Below are 14,052 nucleotides of genomic sequence, written 5' to 3' on the forward strand. Positions count from 1 at the left end.
AGATATCTCACACATGGACATTGTAGTACTTAGTACCAGATTTACTCAGCTGAAACAGTAGATGTTGCACTGGATTTCCGATCAAGCAGAGTGATGCAAAATATACAGCATAGCACAACAGAAACAAATTGAAGTTACTTAACAAAATACAGCAATTGTAATATACAGTTTAGGCACAATTTCAATGTGCTTCCCATTATCAAGCTCTATAATATGTTCACCATCATGACCTTGCAGATCCCCAGTAGCTGGGAATGAATGTGTGGGTTAAGTTCAGCTCAAGCCCATTGGTATTTGTCTGACATTTATACCTCTTGTTGACTATATTAATTTCCACTCCTCCATGCTGGTCTGGCTGATTCAGAAAGACATTCACACTCTCTAATGAACTCAGGGAGAACCATTTACACTGCCAGTTGATCCACTCAACTATTTACCTGAATGTTTACCTGAAAGAAAGGCCACCTTGCTGTCTCCTTACTCCCTAAGCCTAATGGGCAGATCACCTCTGCCAGTGCTCTCTGAGCCTCTTTCCAGTGTGGGGTTTTTTTGGTGAGTCACACATGCCTGTCAGCAAGCAGTATTGAGAGGGCTGGGAGTGCACTTTTGGACATAGATCACACAGTTGCCACAGTGTAAGTAGGTGCTGGTCAGCTGGCCAGGTGCAGTGGCATAAAGGTGAGACAAGCTGGCATTGAACTGTGTCCAGAGGACTCGGTGTCACTGCTCGTGTGGGGCCATGTCTACAGCATACCCCTGCTGCAATCTACTAGCTGACTGTATTTGGATCACTGGTTGTATTAGATCTTAGCCGTGCCTCAAATGGGAGTTGCACGGTAAAAAAACGGCAAGATTTGTGTTTGATTTGACTCCATAATTTTTCTAGTCAAAACAAGCAAAAGAAAGGCCAAAAGTCTTTTAGTTCTGCCAAAATTCACTTTGGAGTAGGATCCATCTGGTTTCATAGCATCCTGTCCAGCATCACTCCTTCAGAATCTACAAACATCATCACAGGTGCTTCAAGGCTGTCCAAATAGTTCAACTCCTATGCAGTAGGAGTCACAATGTCCAGAAGCAAAAAGCCTGTGCCACACCTTCCAGCTTACCTTGTTTCATCTTAAAGCAAACTAATGGGAAAATGAAAACAGGAGTGGATTTGGCATTCTGACCCACCATTTACCTTTCTGACTCATGCTTCAGGGAGGTGCTGACAAAACCTGGCACACCTATGCCCTGAAGCATTCCTTTTGTTCTGTTAGGGTCTGATTCACAGCGTACTTTCACCCTATTGGAAGTCTCTTGTCTAACAAGACATTACAGAAGAAGCAGTCATTCCAGTTCTGCTGTGGTATCACTTAGCATCCTCCTGGCACTTGTGTAATTGGCAGCTGTTTTGGTATTAATGTGCAGCTGTCATGCTGCATATCAGAAAGGAACTCCTTTCCAATGTGTTGTGGTCTTTTCATGCTGATCAGACTCACCCAGCAGTGAAGAATGAAGTTTCCAATTAAGTAAATTGTCTTGCTTTTTTAACCAGTGTTTTTTTTACTGGAAATGGGCAAAGGACCCAAACTGTGTGTCTGCACCTAGATTTACAGGTGTCCTATAACAGGGCATTTAGATGAAGAATTGTTCTACCTCTCTCTCTGAGCCTGAAAAAAGAACATTTATAGAAAGAAAGTAATCCTTAGTACCAACACTTTTCTGTTAGATACTTTGAAACTGACTCCTTTCAATTTTGACTCATTGTTTTCATACCAAGGACATTTCCTTACTGAAAGATTTTATGAGTATTCTGGAGTGAGGGATTTTTTTAATTTTTTTTTTCTGCATAGTACCAAGCTACATAGATTATCAATTAGGATTTTTAGATGCTGCAATCATGTAAATGGTTAATTATAATAACTAATATTTTTAATTAGTTTTTTATTTTTCTGTCAACTGCAGGCTCTTCTTGGGCCTAGTCTGATTCTCTTCATCAAAGATGAGACTCTAATATTTTCAGAGCATTTCCCCTCTTGGCTAAGTTTTCCTTTCTTATAAGTAGGAAGATGAGATATAGAGGATTTCCCAAGCAAGAGCCTTTCCTCAGAGTGTCTGCCCAGACTAGTAGAAACAATACTTAAAATATCTGTTCTTTTGCAGTTTGGAAACCAGGTACTTTATGTGGAAGTAGTGACTGAAGGTTAATCTCTGATTTTCTCATTTTGTACAATGCTCTTGAGAAAACTATATTTAAAACGATAATAAAACTTTACAGTGAGTTATAAATATTTGTTTACATATTAAGTATTTTTCCTAATGGATCAAAAGTGTGATTGCAGTAAGTGATTTTTAATTATACTACTCAAAGTAATTCCTCTTGACATAAGACTGAAATTTAAAGCAAATGATTGCTACAAATAACACACTAGAGACGTGGGTTTTGTGGGTTTGTTTTGTTGGTGTTGATGAGTGTGTGTTTGTTTTTTTTTTGCAGATGTTGATGAATGTGCTGTTGGATCAGACTGTGATGAGCACGCATCTTGTCTCAACACAAATGGATCCTATGTTTGCACTTGCATCTCTCCTTACACAGGAGATGGTAAAAAATGTGCAGGTATGGGAAAGAAAAATGTCCCGCTAGCCGTTCCAAGACTCTGTATAGGCCAGTGCCTCCTTTCCAGTTCCTAAACAATAATTGATATCTAGAGCAGCTTGCTTTCATCTCCAGTTCAGTTTAGCCTGGATGAGGCACTGATAAAGTGTCATTTTTGTTTCTTGAAAACTCACCTCTCCGTATAGATACAGCTGTCATTGGCATGCTGCTCCAAGACATACATACATGCAAAAATCTTATTGCACACACTCCACAAGGTCTGGGAAGGCCACAGTATTTCGGTTCTCAGAGCAGAGCTGTGCAGCAAAGAAATATTTTGAAACAGGCTTCTGAGTAGGGCTAGGGGAAACATTAAACAAAGTAACTTTGGATGAAGGTAACAAGACAGTGGCATAGGTTGGGAAAAAGGTAGCTGGGTGATTTTCATGTTTAGGGATGGACATGCTAAAATGGACTTTCCCTCACAGAGGAAGAAATGACTGTAAGATGTGTTTGCTTCTGACAATGAATTTAAACTCAGTTGGAGGGGGCTCTTCCATATCAAGATTAGCTTAGTTGCTTGAGTCTTCAGTGTCACTTACATATAAAACAGAAAAGTTCGTAAACTACTTATGAGTGTTTTCCATGTGCTTTGCCTTCCTACTTTCAGCAAATTCCAAGGATATCTCCAGCAATTTGTTCATAAAACCTGACACTTAATTATATTATTCGTAGTTTCCCTCTTCCTCCTCAGAACCCGTGAAATGCCATAATCCAGGAAATCCAGAGCATGGTCATTTATATGGGGATACTTACAGTGTTGGCAGTCGAGTCACATTTTCCTGTGAAGAAGGGTTCCAGCTGACAGGAGTGACAGAACTTACTTGCATGGAGTCCGGAGAGTGGAGCCACCCCGTGCCCTACTGTGAAGGTGTGGTTCCTGGGGAGAAGGCATGCTAAAATGTGACTTTAACATTAGAGAGAGGAAGGGCAGAGTAATAGTGAAGAGTCTGTAGAGACCATGGCAGCTTACAAAACACTGTCCTAGCAGATCTGGATCTCAGTCCTGAAGTCTGTTTTCTTAAGACATAAGCCCAGTTGTCATTTTGTAGGGGTACTCTCTTACACAGTTTCTCCAATGCGTCAGAGGCATAGACTCAGTCTAATCCTTGCATTAGAAGTGTTCTCCTAAATCTAATTCTTCTCCACCCAGCCTTCCATTTTCAAGGAATTAATGAGTTATAATAGCAGGAGTTGTTTCTTTAGAAAATCAGAACAAATGCAGTGAAGCAATAGGTAAAGTGAAGAGTTGACAAAGACTGTCTAAGCAAAAAACCAATTACTTGGTCCTTAGAGTTAGGTAGATATGTAATCTCTTGATAGTTAAGCATGTGGTTTGTGAGTGGTTACAACGACCTTCTTCCAAATAGTTCAATTTCTTAGTAAGGTGAATTCAGATAAAAAGTCTTAAATGTCATTTACAGATTAGGCAAGAACACATTGTTACCTAGGGCTTTATACTTCTTCAAATCTTTTCAGAGAAAGCAAAGCAAATCCTAATTTTCTGTTCATTTTTGTTTGTGTTATATCAACCTCTCTTGTATTCCTGTCTTTTTAAAGCTATATCCTGTGGTGCTCCAGTTATTCCAGAGAACTGTGCCATTTTTGGCTCAAATTTTACATACCATAATAAGGTGGTGTACAGGTAGGAATTCAGTATGTGTGAAGTGCTGTATTAATAACTGATTGACAATCTGGCAGCAAATAAGAGTATGGCTGAGTTGAGAGATTGGTTGAAATGAAGGAGAGGAGCAAGATGGGCTTAAAATAATGGAAAGATATTTGGTTACAGAGTGGCTGTTCATTAGCAGAGCTGAATGTTTACTCCAATACTACTTCTCTGTTCTCTGAAAAGAAAGTTGCTTTATGCAGGTGTGGATGATGAGAAAGAAGGGATGGCTGATTATATTGTACATGCAAGGCATTGTATTTGACAGCATTTCTTTTCCTCTAACGCAGATGCAATGATGGATACAACTTAGTGGGTGAAAAGGAAATTCTATGCCTTGCTAGTGGCATTTGGAATCATGCTCCCCCCTCCTGTGAAATGGTGATGTGCCCTAGCCCACAGGATATCAGCAATGGAAAATACACACTCAGTGGCACAGCCTACCTTTCCTCTGTATCATACACCTGTGACAATGGATATAGGTAAATGCACAAAACATGTATGAGTCAAATGCAGGTGACAGGTGGTGCTCGTTAGGTCTGACTTATATTTGAAAGACACAAAGCTGGGATCATTGCTCAGAATAATTAGATACTAAAACAAAATTGAAAAGGACTCCTTTATACCTTGAGGGTACTTTCTGTTTTTTAGCTTGAACTGGAGCAGTTCAGAAAAGTCACTCAGGATTTGCTTATATACATATGCAATGCTTACATTTTACCATCAAACTTGCAAAAATATTTTGAATATTTGGAAAATAGTTTTAATTATTTCTGAAAGTTCTCATTTTTCTTTAAAGATCATTACACCTCTACAACTGCAGCTCATATTATTTTTGCTGTTACTTTACAACACCTTTTGTGAAGGAACTTTCTGGAAGTTATTAATTTACTCCTTGAACTCTTTGTACTAGTAATTTATTCTAAGGCTTTGTTCTGTTTTATATTTGTAAGGAATTATACTGCAAACACATTTTTAATGTGGCGGAATTAAAAATTAACACAATAATGCTATATCCAAGCATGCACATGCAGATTTTTGCCTCCCTGATATCTGCTTGTAACATCTAGCAGATATACTCTGACATAAGTGGTCTCATATGGACTTATTTAGGGATGACTTTTTCTACATTTTCCTGCTGCAATCATATCCTTGTCCAGATGCAGTCCGGTAGGTAAGTTATGTTCTTTTGGAGAATGTTTTAGTTGTGCTAGTACAAATAGATACCTCAGCTGCATTTCAATGTAGTGTTAGGTCACAGATTCACATTGTGGGCTTATCTGTACCCCATTAAACCAGGCAGTGCTTTTATCAATATCTATGAGATTTTGACTGTGGACTTTGGACATACAGGCAGCAAATAATACATCAGTTTTGAGTCTTTGTCTTTTCCTGTCTACCATAGCTTGGTGAAAGAGGTCCTCTCTCCTGTGGTTACCACTCTAGAGGAAGCCCTCTCAAACTGTGTCCATCTTGTGCATTATTTCTGGACCCAGTTTCTTCCTTCAAGCACCTCTTAGGTGTTTTCAGTCTTAAACATATTGCCACAGATAGGCAAAGCACTACTTCCCTGACAAAGGCCTGTTCCAAATTTGTAAAACATTACAGGTCAGTGTTCTTATCCACTAACTTATTTCAGTCAGCTGGACATGGGGATCTAATACCATTTGAGACCAAATTGCAGGGAATCAGGCACTGCTGTGTAGGGCTCTCAGATATGATGTGGGCCCTACAGGGAACCCACAGACAGCTGACATAGCAGCTGGAGACCAGGGGTTTCACCCAGGGCATCTCAGGGTATCTCACACTCTGTTCAGACATTTGAGTCACAGTTAAGGAAACCAAAAAATACCATTGACTTCAAATGGATGTGGCCCTTGACTCAAGCAAAATCCTTTACCTCCTGAAGGAACTGAATGTGTTTTTATGAACAAACTTGAACTGGATTATTTCCTTCAGCATCCTGGGTGAAGATAATATTTTTAAGTTTGTGAGTAAATCAGGTCTCAGGCAGTGGCCTAGTTGCAAGTCTCGAGACTGGCATGCTGATGGCATACAAGTAAATTTTTAAGCCTAAACAAATATTTAGTTCTTTTGTGCTCAAAGATGGGCAAAGCTACAGCAGAAGTAATGTGTGTCTACACAAAGCATTGAGGCTCCACTAGAAATTCTGAGGTTGCTCTTCAAATTGGTGTGAAGACCAGCTTTTTTTGATAGCATCAGATTGTTTTTCCATGAACAAAAGGTGAGATTTTGGCCTCTACTGAAGTCAGTGAGAAAGACTCCTTAATGTCACTGGGCCCAGAAAATAAAGCAGCTCTTTCCCTCTGTGTCCCTCACCTGGAATGAAATGGCAGCTTTAATAATGATCTTTGTGTCTCAGCCTTCAGGGACCTTCTGTGCTTGTCTGTGCATCTTCAGGGAACTGGAACAGCACACCACCAGCTTGCAACATCGTGTCTTGTGGATCCCCTCCTGCCATCAAAGATGCGGTCATCAATGGAGATAACTTCACTTTTGGAAACACGGTCTCTTACACGTGTAAGGAAGGGTATGTAGATTAGCCCTACCGGATTAATATTCAGGTTGAGTAAAACTGATGCACTGTTCAACAAATCCTTTATAACTGTACACTAATTCATTTTTACTACTTTCTGTCTAAACTTTTTGGAAGTTAAATACAACAGGTTTGGGGTTTTTTTTTGTGGGCTGTCAGGTTAGTGTAAGTTAGTTACAGACATTTCCTAAAATAAGTTTTGGGGGAATTGAATGCACTCAGGAAGAGAAGAATAGAGAGGAATTAGGGGGAGTGATAGCACAATTCAATAGGAAACCCTTTTCCCTGGAGTTACTACAGAACCAGTACTTCTGTGTTAGACTGAAGGCTCTGATCATAGCAAATTGTTTATGATTCATCAGGGTGTAAGAATGCTTTTGGTGCAGTTTGACAACATCTGTTTTGCTGTTCTGAATTCTATTTTCTTAAAATTAAGACTCTTTGTTTATTGATGTACATAATTTTAAATTTATTTTTATCTACTCTGTGTAGAGAAATTTTCAGACCTTTCATCAAAGAAGAGGCTTGGTTTTGATGATATCAAGTATGAAAGTATAATGCTGGACTCTGATCCTGCAATAACCTTTACACATGGTAATCTTTACAGCCTGTGAGCAGTTCCATAAAATATCTTGGAATTGTTCTGTCTAAAAGGCAGAGCAGATAGGCAGAGTTTTTGCCAGTTTAGGTCCAAAGTGACTGGAGGTTTTCTGCTTTTTTCTTGGTGTAAAAGTGTAAATTGACAAGCCAGCATTTTTCTTGTAAATTGGCTTTGCAATGTTATTTGAAACAAAATTGAAACACAGCATCCTTATTACATTTTCTAAGCCATATTATGATTTTAGAAGCTGTTTCTCTTTCCTGTGCAAGTATTTTAAATGGGATAGGAAAGCAGCATTTAAAAACTGTCATAGCTGTCTGTCTGTGACAGTGGATCATATTGAACATTGGCACATAATTGGCTCTTTTTCTGGGATCCAGTCATGAGGCCTTGAAAACAAATCCTGCAAACAAGACAAAACAGTTTTACAGGTGTTTCTTCCAAATGGGAACAGCCTGCAGTTGGAAAGTCACTGGGGACTTTGCAGTAGTTATTGTTTCTTTGCTTTTTGTGAGAGCACACCACAGAGAAAAAAAAAAAAGAAGAAAACAGTCAAAGGTGCTGTGAGTACACTATTGTCTGTTACATATTTAAGCTTCATGGGTTTAAGTGGGATGATGAGCAGCACAGACTGATGCCTGTTCTGCATCCCAGAGACAGAGTGGAAAACTACAGCTACACTAACAGTATTCGTGTGGTAGAATTTTATAGTAAACTATTTCATTGGGTTTTTTCCAGTCAGCATTAACTTTTTACTGGCTTTCTAATATTTCTAACAGTGAATTTTTAGGAAGAAGTTGTTTTAAAATTGCTATATGCATTATTGGTAAGAGCATCTCTGGGTAGCTTACTAAGAAGTTTCGCTTTGCTTGCAAGTGTGAAAAGAGATTGATAGGGCTAATACAGAAACCAAAAGTCCTTTCTGGGCTTTTCATCTCTTTCTTTTCTAATCAGTTTTGCTTAACAGAAATGGTTTCTGAGTGGGATCATTTCCTTGAGAATTGCATGGACCATCACAGCACAATACTAGGTTTGTTGTAGTATTTTGAGCCAAAACAGAAGTTCAGAAATGGTAATTGAATGGACAGATGAGATGTCTGCATGAGCTGTGCTAGGATATCCACCATTGTGATACCTCACCCATGGACATGTAGGGTTTAAGATTTCCTTTTGAAGTTGATCATAGCTTTTTTAAAGGATCCTGATCTTCTGGGGTTCTAGCAAACAAGTTCATACTGCAAGGGCTTTAGGAAATCTTAGGTAGAGTTTGACAATGCTTGTAATTTTTACTTCCTATGTGGTTTCCTTATCCACAGTTACATATTAGTTGGCCCTGAAACCATAGAGTGCTTAGCCAGCGGCAAGTGGAATGTGAGCCACCAGCAGTGCCTGGCAGTATCCTGTGATGAGCCACCCCATGTGGAAAATGCATCACCAGAGAGTGGCCACCGCCTCTTTGGTGATATAGCTTATTACTTCTGCTTGGATGGTTACAGCCTGGCTGATAACTCTCAGCTGCTTTGCAATGCAGAAGGGATGTGGGTGCCTCCAGAGGGCAGGGACATGCCCCACTGCATAGCAGATTTCTGTGAAAAGCCATCCACTGTCGCGTACAGCATCCTGGAGTCCATTAGTAAAGCCAGGTTTGCAGCTGGCTCCACCGTGAGCTTCAAGTGCATGGAAGGCTTTGTTCTGAACACCTCAGCCAAGATCGAATGCCTTCGAGGGGGCCAGTGGAATCCTTCTCCTCTGAGCATCCAGTGCATCCCCGTTCGCTGTGGAGAGCCTCCCCGCATTAGCAATGGCTATGCCAGTGGGGCCAATTACAGCTTTGGAGCAGTGGTGGCTTACAGCTGCAACAAGGGGTTCTACATCAAGGGAGAGAAGAAGAGGACCTGTGAGGCCACTGGCAACTGGAGTGGCAGTTTGCCCACATGCCACCCAGTGTCCTGTGGAGAACCACCGCAGCTTGAGAATGGCTTTATTAAGGTACAGAATGAGTTTCCTTATCTGCCTGGTACCATATCTTCACAACTGTTGCTGTTGGGGTTTTCTTTCTTCTGTTTTGCTCTTGTGTTAAAATTGAAGAAGTACATGATTGGATAGAATGAGAATAGAATAAATGAGAATCAGAATCATGTCTAAAAAGCATGAATACTTCCATGGGATTCCCTATCATGAAGTCGGTTATCATTTATGAGACTCAAGATGTGCCATATGACATTCAATTGATTTCTTTAATATCATATTCTTCATTTGTTTGGTTCTGGAGTAGCTTTCAAGTCTGGAGATGTTTGAAGTACTGATGCCAGTTCACAAGCCATGCTCTTTTCACTGCTCTGAAAAAAAATCTGATATGCAATAGATAAATCACCTTGGGATAAATTTTCTTCTTTTGATGCAGGCACATTTCTTTTCTGAAGTCAGAACTTCCCTTTCCTTATCAAATTAAATTGCAATGTGTTTTGTTTTGGAATAATACTGTGGTAAGGAAGATCAAAAACGCTATTATAAAGATTTAACATTTAATTTTTCAAGCATTTTTTCTTCTGAGCATCCCTCTTCCTTCCTTAAACCCAGGGATTTAAGATGCCAGGATACCAGATACCAGGGAATCTACATGTCCTAAATTTGGAGGGTGGAGGTTGACATTCCAGTTCCTATATGGGTTTCCAGCAGTAATAGCAGCAATTTCTGTTCAGATTCCCACATAAGTGCATCTTAGAATTAATGCATATCACTCTGTTTTGCCTTACTTAGGTAGGGTCACTCCTTCATTAATTCCTTACAGTTGGAGAAATTTTTTAATACCTCAGTCAAAGCTCAAACTGCAACTTTGGGGTGATCCTCAGCTGCCTGTTCAACGCCCAGCAGCTGCATATGTGACATTTATAAATGCTTACCAGTAGCAGTAGATTTGAGGGCTCCAGCCTAAGATCCACCTAGAAACTACACAATCATGACAACAATAGGCCATTTGATGGCAGCTTCCCCTGATCCATTTCTTTTCCATCTTCCTTTCCACATCTATTTTGATCTCATGGGTCAGGGTGGCAGAAAGCAGAGGAATTCTTTTCTCCCTTTTATCTTTTAAGCCTTGAATTTTCTGTTTTCTTTTGGAAGGGTCTCAGATTTTCTGAAAACAGAATGCATCATTTGAAGCAAGGTATTTTGTATCAGTTACTTGCCTTCATTCCTTTTGAGACAGGCTTTAGTGCTGGGATTCAGGGATTCAGCAAGAAGCTAGACCATGAGAACATGAGAAATTAAATCAGTCTCATATTCCCCATGCATCTTTATTTCAGAAGTATCTCTGTCTTAACTGTTTTCTAGGACACCACTGGACACTTCTTTGAAAATCAGGCAAATTATCAGTGTGATTCTGGTTACCAGATGGTTGGGAGCCCAGTGTTTATCTGCCAAGCAAATCGGCAGTGGTACAGCGAATCTCCTCCTTACTGTGCTCCTCTCAGTTGTGGAAAACCACCATCCATCCCACATGGCTACTCCAAGGGAGAAACTTTTGATATGGGCTCCAAAGTCGAGTTCTTCTGTGATGAAGGCTATGAACTGATTGGAGATGTTTCATGGACGTGTCAAAAGTCTGGGAAGTGGAGCAAAAGGCAAAACCCCAAATGTGTGCCAACAAAATGTCCAGAACCACCCCTGGCAGAAAATCAGCTGGTCTTGAGAGAAGTGTCTTACCAAGTCGGTGTTGTACAGTTCTCCTGCAAGGAGGGTTATGTTTTGCATGGCTCCTCTGTACTGAAATGCTTGCCCTCCCAGCAGTGGAATGATTCCTTTCCCTTCTGCAAGGTTGTACACTGTTCTGCACCACCTTATATCCCCTTTGGGGACCCCTTGACTTCCTCCCTTCATTTTGGCAGCACTGTGAAATACATCTGTGTGGATGGGTTTTTGATGAAGGGTGAGTCCACCATCAGATGTCAGGCAGATGGTTCATGGAGCTTGCCTTTGCCAGAATGTATTCCTGTGGAATGTCCTCAACCAGAAGAAATTCAGAATGGCATAGTTGATGTGCAGGGCCTCACCTTCCTTAGCACAGCCCTCTACACATGTAAACCAGGTTTTGAACTGCTAGGAAACACAACAGTCCTCTGCGGAGAAGATGGACAGTGGCTTGGGGGAAGACCAGTTTGCAAACCTATTCAATGCCCAAGGCCTAAGAAGATCCTCAATGGCAAATACTCATTCACAAGTTTCCATTATGGGCAAACAGTTAGGTATTTCTGTGACAGAGGTTTCCAGCTCCAAGGGGAGGAAACACTGAGATGCCTAGAAACAGGAGAATGGAGTACAGAGGCTCCCTCTTGCAAGGCCATAAATTGCAAGCCCCCTCAACCCATTGAGAATGGCTTTGTGGAGGGTGCAGATTATAGCTACGGGGCCATGGTCATTTACAGCTGTGTGCCAGGCTTCCAGCTGTTAGGCCTTGCCATGCAGACCTGTGAAGAACTGGGGTGGTCTAGCTCCACACCAACTTGCCTTCCGACAGACTGTGGCCTTCCTCCTCACATTGACTTTGGAGAGTACGTGCAGTTGAGACAGGGAGAAAGACGTTCTGACCAGGAGAGTGTTACAGAGAATCCCTCCCTTTCACATATGTTGCTGGCTGAGAACGTGAGAGACTTCAAAAGTTCCCTGAAGGAGGACAGTGCAATGCAGCTCACCACTTTCTTATTTGGAACTATAATTTTATACACATGTTACTCCGGCTACGAGCTGCTGGGAAACCCTGTTTTAGCTTGCCAAGAAGATGGAGCTTGGAATGGCACTGCCCCTGCCTGTGTTTCAATCGAGTGCACTCTGCCATCCGCCCCGGAGAACGGGTTTTTGCACGTCACGGAGAACACGCTGGGCAGTGCAGTGCAGTACACCTGCAGGCCAGGATTCACACTAGTTGGCTCTGACACACGGCTGTGTTTGCCAAGTCGGCTGTGGAGTCACACTGCTCCTTACTGCAAAGCAATAACGTGCGGTTCACCTACCCAGCTTTTGAACGGGAAGATAAGAGGGGAAAACTACACGTATGGGAGTGTTGTCTACTATGAATGTGACCCTGGTTACCAGTTAAATGGCCCTGAAGAAAGGAGATGCCAAGAGAGCCAGAAATGGGATGGCAGCGAACCAATCTGCATTCCTGTTTCCTGCAGCCCACCACCAGTTTTGGAGAACGGTCAGGTAACAGGGGAGGACTACACATTCCAGAGACATACAGAGTATAGCTGCAATGAAGGTTTCCTGTTAGATGGGGACAGGAGTAGAGTCTGCCTTGCAAATGGAAGCTGGAGTGGAATCACTCCAGTTTGCAAAGCTGTGACCTGTCCTGCGCCACTGCCACTTCCCAATGGGAGCACTACTGGCTCAGATTTCAGCTTTAATAAGGAAGTGCACTATCGCTGCAATGATGGTTATAGTCTGCAAGGACCATCTACGCTTACATGTCAGAGTGATGGTACCTGGGACTCAGAAGCTCCGCACTGTGAACCAGTCATTTGTGGACCCCCTGAAGATATCTCTCATGGCTTTCTGAATGGCTCAGCCTTTACTTTTGGGGAATTTGTCCACTATATATGCTTTCCTGGTTATGAGCTGCATGGCAATCCCTTACGGCAATGCCTGTCCAATGGCTCCTGGAGCGGAAGCCTTCCATCTTGCCTACCCTGTCTGTGTCCTACCCCACAGATTCAAAATGGGGTCGTTCTTGGTACAGATTTCAGCTGTGGGATGAGTGTCCAGTTTCAATGCCTGGAGGGCTTCAAACTGCTGGGGCCTTCTGAAGTTACCTGTGAGGCAGCTGGCAGATGGAGTTCCAGGTTTCCTCGGTGCGGACAGATTTCCTGTGGTGCTCCACCCATCATCCCCAACACATTTATCAATGGGAGCAGTTCTGAAGATGAGAACACGATCATCTATACCTGCTTGACAGGTTTTGTCATGAAGGGGGGTCCAGAACTGACTTGTGTAGAGACTGGTGTGTGGAAGAAGCCTTATCCAAGCTGTGAGCTCTTAAGCTGTGGCCCACCACCATCTATCCCAAATGCAGAAGTTCTTGGGAACACTTACACCTATGGAAGTAAGGTCCAGTACAGGTAAGGATGGTGCTGTTATGCTGTTTTCATTAAAAGTCCCTGAAGGAATGAAGATGCAAGGTTTATGTTCCCTCAGTTAGTGCAAGTTTCTACATACTCAGATTGACAAAGCCCACATTGCCATGCACTTTATAAAATATTATCTGGACTACTCATGAAAACTCCAGAAAGGCATTTCAACCTGTTGGGCTGATGCCTCCACTGACTTTAATTTCCCATTTCCATTTGCTTTCTTATTCTCCTCCTCTGAAGCACTGGTTTCAACTACAGGTTGTGTTAGCAGGCGAAAGCAACAGTCAGCTTCTCTCCTCTTGGCATTGCATTTATGCTTTCCTTCTGCTTCAGATGCCAGTTGTAACACAAAAGGGCTGACATCCTTCTTGTCCCATTTTCTGCACTGCAGCACTGTGCTGTCTGTAGCACTGCAGCAAGTTTCTCCTTTTTCACATGTGAGTAACTGAGGATTTTTTGCTA

The 14,052-nt window shown here is 41.7% G+C and overlaps 1 protein-coding gene across 3 annotated transcripts in view; it reads left to right on the forward strand.

Moving 5' to 3' along the window:
- The window catches only part of SVEP1 (sushi, von Willebrand factor type A, EGF and pentraxin domain containing 1), a gene marked incomplete at its 3' end in the record, with an annotated part of 122,972 nt that overhangs the window by 86,893 nt on the left and 22,027 nt on the right, over positions 1–14,052 (forward strand). For all 3 annotated transcript variants that reach the window (XM_079331661.1, XM_079331663.1, XM_079331662.1), the window contains exons 32-38: positions 2,480–2,599; positions 3,333–3,509; positions 4,199–4,283; positions 4,598–4,789; positions 6,691–6,858; positions 8,782–9,454; positions 10,799–13,578. In XM_079331661.1, coding sequence (XP_079187787.1) covers positions 2,480–2,599; positions 3,333–3,509; positions 4,199–4,283; positions 4,598–4,789; positions 6,691–6,858; positions 8,782–9,454; positions 10,799–13,578 — 4,195 coding nt within the window. The remainder of the gene's footprint in view (positions 1–2,479; positions 2,600–3,332; positions 3,510–4,198; positions 4,284–4,597; positions 4,790–6,690; positions 6,859–8,781; positions 9,455–10,798; positions 13,579–14,052) is intronic.

The sequence above is a fragment of the Erithacus rubecula genome, assembly GCF_903797595.1.
Source record: "Erithacus rubecula genome assembly, contig: SUPER_Z_unloc_6, whole genome shotgun sequence".
Lineage (NCBI taxonomy): Eukaryota > Metazoa > Chordata > Aves > Passeriformes > Muscicapidae > Erithacus > Erithacus rubecula.